The sequence below is a fragment of the Lissotriton vulgaris genome, chromosome 7 (assembly GCF_964263255.1).
Source record: "Lissotriton vulgaris chromosome 7, aLisVul1.2, whole genome shotgun sequence".
NCBI lineage: Eukaryota > Metazoa > Chordata > Amphibia > Caudata > Salamandridae > Lissotriton > Lissotriton vulgaris.
In genome coordinates this window covers 326,304,226-326,316,265 of record NC_141695.1, presented here as the reverse complement: position 1 = coordinate 326,316,265, position 12,040 = coordinate 326,304,226, and the positions used below count along the sequence as shown (strand labels likewise).

General features: G+C 46.9%; 1 protein-coding gene across 1 annotated transcript in view; it reads right to left on the bottom strand.

Annotated features, from left to right (window-relative positions):
• The window catches only part of LOC147701487 (testicular acid phosphatase homolog), a 196,600-nt gene that overhangs the window by 56,869 nt on the left and 127,691 nt on the right, over nucleotides 1–12,040 (bottom strand). Inside the window, exon 6 of the mRNA XM_086928661.1 lies at nucleotides 1,765–1,860. Within this exon, the coding sequence (XP_086784787.1) occupies nucleotides 1,765–1,860 (96 nt within the window). The remainder of the gene's footprint in view (nucleotides 1–1,764; nucleotides 1,861–12,040) is intronic.

Sequence of the window (12,040 nt, the reverse complement as noted above, 5' to 3'; positions counted from 1 at the left end):
GTGGATAAACAGGCTGACTCAACAACAGATAAACATTCTGACTGAACAGTGGAAGAGCAGTCTGAGTGAGCAACGGGCAAACATTCTGACTGAAGAGTGGATGGACAGGCTGACTGAATAACAGATGAACATTCTGTCTGAACAGTGGAAGAGCAGACTGAGTGAGCAATGGGCAAACATTCTGACTAAAGGGTGAATGAACTGGCGGATTGTTATGTTATGTTATATAGGGATTTGTATCGCGCTCAAATACTCTATAGAGTGTCCTGGCGCGTGCGCAGACTGGGAGGACGAGCAGAAAATTAAATAACCATTTTGAACAGATAGGTTTTTAGAGTTTTTTTTTAAAAAAAGACAGAAGTCCTGTATATGTTGTAACTCCACTGGGAGGGCATTCCAGGCAGAAGCTGCTTTAACAGAGATGGACTGGCCACCCAAACGCGCCCTACGAAACCGTGGGATGACCAGCGGGCGCTGAGTGGCAGATCGTAGAGGGCAGTTCGGCGTATACAGAACAAAACGTCTCCTAAGATACGCTGGCCCTTGAACATGAATGGCCCTATGAGATAGAATGAGGGACTTAAATTGCACCCGCCACTGGTAGCCATGGGCCACTGGTAGCCAATGCAGATCACACAAATGTTGCCGGACACTAGATCTCTGAGAGGACAACATACAAACGAAAGAGCACTCTAAGTGAGCAACGGACGAACATTCTGAGTGAAGTGTGGAAGAACAGTCTGACTGAACAACAGACAAACCTTCTGACTGAACAATGGAAGAGCAGACTGATTGAGTAACGAGTGAACATTTTGACTGAATATTGGATGAACAGTCTGACTGAACAACAGATGATCATTCTAACTGAACAGTCGAACAGCAGACTTAGGGCCATATGTATCATCATCACCATTTACGATTTCTAAATAGCGATTTTTAAGAAATCGCTATTTAGAAATCGCAAAATGGTATGTATGTAGAAAATCGCTATTTTTTAGCGATTTATGTATGTGCGTCATATGCCACCCTCACAAATGCACAATTGTGCATATTTACAAGAAATCGCAAATTACCACCAACTAGAAGTTGGTGGTAATTTGCGATTTCTAAACCTGAATTTGCAATTTTGAAAAGCTTCATACATAGCATTTAAGGAATCGCAAAATTGCGATTCCTTAAATGCTTAAGCAAAATAAGGAATCGCAATTTTTTGCAATTCCTTATTTTGCTAATTTTTCATACATTTCAAAATCGGAAAAAAGGCCGTTTGCGATTTGCTAAGGCCGAAATTCTGCGAATTTCAGCCTTAACGAATCGCAAAAGGCTTGATACATATGGCCCTAAGTGTACAACAGATGAACATTCTGACTGAAGTGGGAAGGACAGGTTGACTGAACAACAGATGAACATTCTGACTGAACAGAGGAAGAGTAGTCTGAGTGAGTAGCAGCTGAATATTCTGACTAAACATTTCGGATTAACACTGAATGAGCAGAATAACTGAACTATATGTTAATATTTTTATGAACAATGGACAAACAGCCTGACTAAAATAGATGGTTAGGGGTGTACACAAATGGATTTGACTGCCAGCCCTAAAAAAAAAAACAAGTTTCCCTTCCCTATATCATGCAGTAACTCCAAGCCCTGGACATTAAAAGTGAAACACTGAAATGAAAACAATGTAAAAAGGTGTCTGGCAACTTTAAATACCAGGGAGATATTTTTCACAGTTTCCTCACATTTAGAGTCAGTCTCACTTACCTGGCAGAAAAGAGTGTCGTACACCTTCCAGGCACGGCGCGGTCCAGTCCCTTCCACGCTGTACCCTGTGTGGTTGGCAATGTCTTTGATAAAGTCCTAGAACAGAAATGGAGACTGATGAGCGATTCCAGCCACTCCTCCCAATCCATGTACAAATAATATGCAGGCCCTCCCTCCCCCACGCCCCAGCCTAGTCTACCAGACCAGGTCTTCCTCTTGTACCGCTATACTGATAATGGATTTTGCGGTGGGTGACTCGCTTCTTTCACCGGGTGGAGTGGCCCAGAAAACAAAATGGAGGTCAGTGACTGATCTGAGTCACGTGCTTTACATTATTGAAGTCACAAGAGATCTGAGTTGTGTGGTATCAAATGTACTGTGTTGTTCAGTATTGTGAAATGCATTAAGGCGCATATTTACTACTCGTTCACACAAATTGCTGCGCTGTGTTGTGTGGACAGGAGAGAGCGTTGCAGCTCCGTATTTACCAAGATATTCCTCTGTTCAACTCCTTCTATGCGCTGGCGCACTTGTAGCTGTCTAGCACTAACGCAGGCACCCTTGCACAATGGTGCAAAGGCATCCGCATTAGGGGTCGAAATATTTTTGTACAGGATGGTATAGTTCCTACTCAAAAACAATCCTTAGAGGCATATTCCTCTTCCCATGTGTGCTGCAAAATGCTCAGATACATCCCTTCCAAGTCTCGACGGACATCTTGCCTTCAAATAACACTCCCATTTGTTTATTTATTTATTAATTGAATTTATATTGCGCACAGCTACCCAAAAAGAGTTTCCCGGCGCTAGAGCAAACATGAGTTAACGCTAGCAGGTCCTGTAGATTATGTTATTGGTTAAATACCCAGGTTTTGAGGTTTATGCAAAAGCAGATATAATCCGTTTCTTTACGTATGCCAGATGGGAGTGTGTTCCAAATAGACGGACCCAAAAAGGAGAAAGATCTTCCTCCCATTCTGGCAAGTTTCACCCTGGGCACAGAAAAATTGCCCAGCGTTTCAGATCTCAAGCAGCGGGAAGGTTTGTAGGGTCGAGCTAAGGCCCGAAGGTAGTGAGGCGCAGTGCCTGCCTATATTTTTAACATAAAGCTCAGGACTTTGAACCTAATCCGGTTCTCCACCCTGAGCCAGTGTCATTCACGTAAATGTCCAGAAATGCTGGAAGTTTTAGGGATTTTACAGAGTAACCTCCATACACTAAACTATAGATGCAAGCTATGTTTGGAACATTGGTCATTGTAATTTACATGTGTACCCACATGTGTAGTGCAGCATGTTGTTCAGGGAATAGCATTGGCTGCATGCGCCTAGTCATATCAGGGTTCTGAGCAGTATTTAAACATCCATGAAATGTAGAATTGGTTCTTAGGTCCACAGCCAGGATTAGGTTCTTTCTAGCATTAGGCCTGGTACCTTTCCTGCTGCTCCCTATCAGGGACCTGCCTTTATCGTTGTCAAGGTCTTCTGTTTGAGTCACATCTGGTGACCTCTGTCAGCTACTTGGAAGGCCCCGATGACAGCGCTGCTTCTGCTTTTCATAAAAGTTTCGTCATACTTCTCTTATTCTACAACCAGGTTTCAGCATCTTGCTGCTACAAAGCCAGGCATGGCTGCCAGACTCCCATCGCCAAATCTGCCTCTTTTTAGAGCACCCTTCCCATCGCACCATCTGCCACGCTTGAGGATGGAAACACCCTTTGTACTGTAACTGTTGTCTGCGGGCTGTAAAAGAAACGAAATGGCGCCCTCTTGTGGTCAACTCCTCTAAAGATGAGGCTGGAATCTCATTTACCACAGACTACATCGCTCTCTGGGCCTCACCTGCCCTAGATTTACACGAGTTAACAGAGTTCATGGTTCACTTTTTTCAGACCTAGCCCAGTACAACTAGTACTGACACTGTACGAGCTGATTGCCCTCAAAGGCATCGTGCCCCCCTGGCCCACCTCAAGGAGCTACAGTGGGGGAGGTTCTTTCTGGGCCCCCTCTCACTGCAACTGCACAGACAAGAGCTCTGAATCAAGGACAACAATCCTTTGCAATGCAACAGGTCTCGCATTTGCGAGTGTTAGTGCATTTTGCATTGTAAAATGATGATGTCTTTTATCTATCAGTTTTGAAAACCTGCAAGCAGTGCGTCAACACACACATTGTACTTATAGCCGTTGCTTACGAGAAGCAAGGCTGGCAGTCAAAGAGGCGCAGTAACCACGATGCAACACATGTTGGGAGTGATGCTCTCACGCGCGTGCGGTTGCTTTAAGCCTCGAGACATCAGAAGGTGCTCTGGGTGAGGATTAAACCGCACAGTATCCCGTCAGCGTCTGCAGACAGCAGCAGCCTGCCGGGCTCGGGCAGTAAACTCTGATAAGTCACCCTGTCTGAGCTGGCTCCTTCTGCCGCTTGAGGTGCACCCGGGGTGATCCCCGGAGCTAGGATCCCCTGCAGGGAGGATTTTAACGCGAGTGCTGCAGTCTGCCCCTCCCCCACCCCTTCGCCTTCTTGACAATAGTTAACCCCTTCGATAGCACAACAGGTAGGTGCAACACTGGATCACTAGAATACTACAAGGGTGAGGATACACAAATACTACTCGTCTAGAGGTCTCACAGCGTGTCCAGTATTTTGCCTGATATCCGCTACAGGAGTAGCCCTTCACCTTACCAGCTCACTGTGCCCACGGAGGAAGGAGACTAACACCGGCGAGGCCGCAGAGGAGGCGAGAGGCGCGGCCCCGGGACTGCGAGGTACAGCGTCAATACCACCAGCTGTTTCCTCTTCCCGCGTGGGCCGCGCCCCCTCCCAGTGCCCCGCCTCCACCAAGGTGCTCATAACCTCTCGCGGCCCCCGCTTCGCGGGAGCCGCTCGTCTAGAGGTCTGACAGCGTGTCCAGTATTTTGCCTGATATCCGCTACAGGAGTAGCCCTTCACCTTACCAGCTCACTGTGCCCACAGAGGAAGGAGACTAGCACCGGCGAGGCCGCAGAGGAGGCGAGAGGCGCGGCCCCGGGACTGCGAGGTACAGCGTCAATACCACCAGCTGTTTCCTCTTCCCGCGTGGGCCGCGCCCCCTCCCAGTGCCCCGCCTCCACCAAGGTGCTCATAACCTCTCGCGGCCCCCGCTTCGCGGGAGCCGCTCGTCTAGAGGTCTGACAGCGTGTCCAGTATTTTGCCTGATATCCGCTACAGGAGTAGCCCTTCACCTTACCAGCTCACTGTGCCCACAGAGGAAGGAGACTAGCACCGGCGAGGCCGCAGAGGAGGCGAGAGGCGCGGCCCCGGGACTGCGAGGTACAGCGTCAATACCACCAGCTGTTTCCTCTTCCCGCGTGGGCCGCGCCCCCTCCCAGTGCCCCGCCTCCACCAAGGTGCTCATAACCTCTCGCGGCCCCCGCTTCGCGGGTGCCGCTCGTCTAGAGGTCTGACAGCGTGTCCAGTATTTTGCCTGATATCCTCTACAGGAGTAGCCCTTCACCTTACCAGCTCACTGTGCCCACAGAGGAAGGAGACTAGCACCGGCGAGGCCGCAGAGGAGGCGAGAGGCGCGGCCCCGGGACTGCGAGGTACAGCGTCAATACCACCAGCTGTTTCCTCTTCCCGCGTGGGCCGCGCCCCCTCCCAGTGCCCCGCCTCCACCAAGGTGCTCATAACCTCTCGCGGCCCCCGCTTCGCGGCCCCCGCTCGTCTAGAGGTCTCACAGCGTGTCCAGTATTTTGCCTGATATCCGCTACAGGAGTAGCCCTTCACCTTACCAGCTCCCTGTGCCCACGGAGGAAGGAGACTAGCACCAGCGAGGCCGCAGCGGAGGCGAGAGGCGCGGCCCCGGGGCTGCGAGGTACAGCGTCAATATCACCAGCTGTTTCCTCTTCCCGCGTGGGCCGCGCCCCCTCCCAGTGCCCCGCCCCCTCTCACCTCCCATAGTCTTAAGCAAGGACGCTAACGCGCATCGCGGGACGCGCGCGGGTCGCAGCCCAGGGCGAAGCCCGGGCCAAGGGCGGGCCCGTTTAAGCCTGTGCAAGTCTGGTCTGGGCCTATCCCTCTTCATCTTGTCATCTGACTTTTGACCTGTATCTCGGTAACCTTTTTGCCATCACTTCTACCCCCTAGTACCCACGTGCAATACAGCGCCTACATGACCACAAGGGGTAGTAGGAGTAAGACGGCTCAAGGCGTGGGTCAGGTTACTGGTCCAATTGACCAATTCATCACGAAAGCAAACGATGCAATTAATCAAGGGATTGTCCTTTTAGAAAGACGTGTTTCCCAAGACCTTGCTGCAGCACGAAGATCCTCAATGGGCCTTCTGGCTTTAGCCAAAACACCTATCCAACAAGGTATTAATGCCCCACTATTGCAAGAAATCCATGCAGAACTACACACTATCCCTATGAGTGTCGACCTATCTGTCACTCATTTATCTCTAGGGGAAGCTACCCTGGAAGATTTGGAAAAAACACCGACTCTGGTGATTAGTCCCACTCAAACGGCCCCGCTAACCCTGATAGAGTCGCAACCCTTGATTGAGTCGCCATCTTTAATAGTTTCTCCTACTAAAATCGATAAGGGGTCTAGGGAAGAAGCCATTCCCAAACAAGACAGTACAAGGCCAGTAGTTAAGTCCAAGCAGAACTGTCCACCTAAGCACACTAGGTCCAAAAAATCCCCCCGTACCAATCATAAAAATAATGCTACTAAATCTCGACCTGTTAATGTGGATGACCCCTCTGCAACAGCTGCATCGCTGAATGATGCTCAGAGGGATTATGCTACCTCCAATATAAACCACTTTGAGCTTAATGCACAAGTGGTAGCCACAATTAAGGATCTCACAAAATCCCAACTACTACCAATTGAACAATCCTTAATTAATATCGAGAAGCAAATCGCCAGACTCGTTAATCATACTAGTCATCTAAAACCTCCTACCACCACTTTAGCTCCCCCAGCTCCCACGAATGTGAATCACACCAAGGCAGCTACTGTACAGAAACCTGCACCCCCACCCTTAGCACAAAAAACCCCTTTACCTACAGGTAAAACCCCCAAAACTCCTACCAACACACAAGCGATCCAAACAGACACCAAGGGCACCACTAAGCAAGTACAGGGAAAGCCAGTAACAATAGCCGATCCTCCCAAAACTCAATCAAAGCCCCCTTCCCCCAAATCTTTGGTTGCCCAACAGGTTGATGATACTACCAATAAACCAGCTAGACCAAAGAGGCCTATCCATCTTCCTCTAGAGGCAAGCCCCTATACTGTGATCCTCACGGGGGTCCCAGAATTAGAAGAAAACACGAGTGAATCCACTTGGTCCCTAAAAAATAAAGTCATGCAATGGCTTAATATCAACAGACCCCTCCCCTCACATTGTAACAGTAGACTCTCCACGGTACGTAGGGTTCCCTGGATTGGGACAACAAGGAAAAGAATACAGGGGGACTGTATTATTATTAATTTTGATGACCCAGAGACAGCCAGATATATATGTTCTTGGTCAACCCTGGAGAGAAAGGGAGGTATAGACACTAACCGTCTGTCCTTTTTCTACCCTCCAAGGTTTCCTCATGAACAAGATTACCCTCTTAGTTGGAACCAATCTCCAGGTTGGAGTTGGTCGCAAGTAGATACGCGTAATAGAAGAAGGGACTGGGATCATCATCCCTGGTACCCAAGAAGAGAGCAACCCTACGCAGAGGGGTGGAGGGGGACACCAACTAGTAATTATTTCTCAACCTTAGAAATGGTTGACTGACCATCAAGCAACCAAACATCTTCTAAGAACAAGACTAAAACTCCCCTGTCCTCTGTTAGCTCAGGGCCGTTTCCAAGTCAAACTGGGGAACCTGGTTTGGATCAACTCACTGTGGGTCTCACTAACATGTTTCTTTCTGGGCCCGCGGTTGTACAAACTGATGGATCTTTGGCTCCCCTTTCACCCTTAACCTCTGATCAAAGTCATTCTCTCCGTCCACCAAAGCACTCTGTTTTTAACCAACATATGTCCATTCTAACTTGGAACATAGCCGGCCTTTCAAACAAAGCAAAGGACCCAACCTTCTTGAACTTCATAAACACTTTTGACATCATAGCGTTTCAGGAATGTTGGGATCTGTCACCTGTTAACCTGGATGGCTACAGTACACACTTCACCCCAGCTATCCAGTCAAACAGAGGCAGACCCTCGGGAGGTCTTTGCTTTTATGTCTCAAATAGGCTTAATGTATCTTTAGAATGCGTTGAGCTGGCTCCTTCTGATCTTAGTTCAAAGTCCTTTGGTCCCTCCCTACAGGCCTTCAAAATGACTGGTAAAGAGGTTGTCAGCTCTCTCTTTATAAACCTTTATAATAGTGCACAGAGAGATGACCAACCAAAATTTACAGATTTTCTTTCTAAACTTATAAAGAAGGGCATGGGAGGGTCTTGTTCAGATAGACGTTTAGTCATCTTAGGAGATTTTAATTGTCATCTATGCCCACACTGTGGAACTAGGGTTTGTGACCTAAGAGCCCCAAATGGTGACCATACTACCCATTTTGAACACTCAACTATGGGATCCCAACTGAACAACTTATTACATGAATGGGATCTGGGCTTCTTCAATGACTTAACAGTGCCCCCAACTGACTTCCAACCTACATTTCATGGCAGGGGATCGCTTACGATAATAGACTTCATCCTCCTGTCTAACAGTCATCATGGCGACGCTCGAGAAACCAGGAGAGAGGAGCTGCTTATGAGCGACCACTATCCTATTAGTGCCAAAATATATTCCCCTTCTAATGGAAACAAGTCCAAGAGCGCTATAGATAATCTCTACTCACACTCCATATCACTTTCGTCGAGAAATAGGTATACCATAAAATGGGCAAAAATTGACACATCTAAATTCCTTGTAAATCTGATCAAGTCTGACCCCGATCTATTTCGGTCTTGCCTAGAATTCCCTCCCAACCCACAAGAAATTATCCTTGCATTTGACCAAATCGCCTTACAAATCAGGAAAAATCTGACCAGAAATCACAATAAAAGCAATGTGTCCAAGAGTTTTGGATGGTTTGATCACGAGTGTTCAAATACTCATAACATCTTGAAGGCTACCCTTAACAAATCCCCAAAAAAACGGTAAACAGGCAATTAAAAACAGGAAAAAGGAACTGAAAACTGCTGCCTGGGAAGCCTTGTTAAAAGCAAGCACTTTAAGAGACAACACAGCCTTTTGGAGGGAGGTCAATGCCCCTTTCTTCAATGATAGGTCAACCGACCTCATAGAAATTGCCATCACGGAGGAAGTTTGGATAAATCACTTCACCGAACTGTATAAATTAGATGACCAGATTGAACCACTTAATCTTGAAATTCAACAAACGGAAAGCAATGAGCCGCAAAGAAACTGCACAGAGTCGTTTCCGCTTTCCATTTATTTTAATTATTCAGAAGTGGAACTGGCCATTCTTGAAAGCTCTAATGCCAAAGCCCCCGGCCCGGACGGAATCCCAATAGACCTATTTAAAGATAACATTCAACTGTGGGCACCAATTGTTACAAACGTCCTCAATTCTTATGCTCAAAAAGGTTTCCCAGTAACCTGGCAAGAAGCTATTATAATACCTATCTTTAAAAAAGGTGAAAGAATGTACCCAAAATGTTATAGACCAATTTCCTTATTGGACTCCATGATGAAGGTGGCCGGGAGAGTCCTGTTGAACCAATTGCAATCATGGGCTCAGGAAAATAACATTTTGTCTAAATTCCAATATGGGTTTGTTTCTGGCCTTGGGACAGTGGAACAATGTCTTAATCTAGCACTGATCATCGACAAATATGTGAGGGCAAAAAGGTGCAATATATATATGACTTTCGTGGACTTAAGCGCTGCTTTTGATTGCCTCAATCACAGTATACTTTGGTCTACCCTCACTGGCATGGGAGTTGACTCTAACATACTTGCCTTTATAAAAGAACTGTACCGAGGAGCCGGGGCCAAGGTTCGCCATGGAAAGGATGGATCCTGTACGAGTAAATTTCCCATCAAAAAGGGGGTAAGGCAGGGCTGCATCCTTGCCCCCTTTCTTTTTAACTTATACATTAACAGTGTTGCTGACTGCCTGGCGAAATTGGATGTTGATTACCCTAAAATAAACGGCCTCTCAGTCCCAATTCTTTTATACGCGGACGACGCCGTTATCATGTCCAGGACCTAATTAGGGCTTCAAAAAGCATTGTCAGCCTTTACAACATTCATGGGTGTGAGAGGTCTTAAGATTAACGTAAACAAAACTTTTACCATGTGTTGTAGTAAAAAAAAGAACACTTCTTGCAATACGTTTATTAATGCATCTAAGATCAGCCTCACGAAGACTTTTACTTACCTGGGTATACTTTTTAATAGTACAGGGTCATGGAAAAATGCTGTTCACACCAGGAACTTGGCTTTTATCAGGCAAATTGGAGCCCTAAAGAAATTTGCCACTAAATTAGGTGGGAAACCGGTTGGGATCTTGTTGGACATATTTGCAGCTAAATGCGTCTCCACTGCAACATATGGTGCTGGTATCTGGGGTCTGGCGGACTGTGGAGAGATACAAACAAGCGAGAACGCATTCTTGAGGTATCTGCTGGCTGTTCCTCAATCTATTTCTACCATAGTCTGTCACAATGAGCTCGCACGGGTACATATCTCGGACATAATTAAAGTCGCTCCAATTCTGTTATGGCACAAAATATGGACCTCAGAAAAAACGGTGCTGAACCAAGATGTGATTAAGGACTGTATGGCCTTAACTGACTCAAGAAAAATATCTTGGCTCGCCTATGTACAGAAATTTTTAATATCATTGGATTTGGCAGATTTATATATCAATCCGACTTTGTGCCTAACCATCTCTAAAAAGGACCTTAAGGCTCGGTGTTTAGGTCTATTAGATGACAGGCGCTCCTATATCGAAGGCAACAAATCATCGATTGCTCACCACAATCTCTTACTTCATGATGTTGGCATCCCCTTGTATCTTTCCCCGACCATCTCAACATACACGAGAATGTTGCTAACAAGGATGAGGACGGATTGTTTCTACCGTCTACTAACATTTCCCACCACAAATGACTGGTCTACTAATCTGGTGGTCTGTCCTTGTGATAATGTTTCCAAGCAATCCAACATTCACTTCCTTTTATTCTGTAAATTTTATGATTGGGGTAGGAAGAAACATCTCCTCCCACTTCTGAAACTGTGGGGCCTAAGACAGTGTAGGCCAGCCCTACTCAAGTTATACATGCTTGTAGATGAACTTACAATTTCTGCAGCTGCTAGCTTTTTGAAATTTGCAGTAAGGTGTAGAGCGTCTATGAATTGACTGACTCCTGATTTCCGACAGCCATAATTTGTATAAACCTCTAAGACTTTTTTTCTTACTCTTTAATTCTATGTTTTATTTTTGAGTTTTGAACTCATTTTACTATGCTGTATTAAATGTGCTTTTATGATTTTCATTTGCTAAAATCGAATAAAGCTATATTTGAATTGAATTGAATACTCCTGTATTTCCAAGCGCGTCTGCAGAGTACGACCAGCGCCCTGGCCCCTGTAGCACTGCAGCTAACCCCTGCACACAGAGCATAGCAGGAGGAGCGCAAGGGCAGTTTTCACTACCTCTGTTTCCACACAAGTCTGCAGAGCACGACTGGTGCACTGACCCCTGTAGCACAGAAACTACAACCTGCACAGAAACAAACCCATGCACTGCACACCAGAGCGAGGCAGGAGGAGCGCAAGGCCGGGCACTAGTTTCCTCTACCTCTATTTCCACACTACACACTAGTCTGTAGAGCACTATTAGCGCCCTGGTGCCATTAGCACAGCTGCTCAACCCTGTAAAGCAGAGTGAGACAGGTACGATGCAAGGCAGAGCACCAGTTCTCCCCGCCTGTGCTTCCACACAAGTCCAGAGAGCCGATTGAGCCCGTCTCACTGTAGCACAGCAGCTAAACCCTACATCAAAGCTAAACCCTGCACAGCAGCTAAACCCCGCATCAAAGCTAAACCCTGCACAGCAGCTAAACCCTGCATCAAAGCTAAACCCTGCCGCACAGCAGCTAAACCCTGCATCAAAGCGAAACCCTCCACAGCAGCTAAACCCTGCACAGCAGCTAAACCCTGCATCAAAGCTAAACCCTGCACAGTAGCAAACTAAACTAAACTAAACTCTGCACACTATAGCGAGGCAGGTGCAATGCAATGGTGGAGCCCAAGTTTTC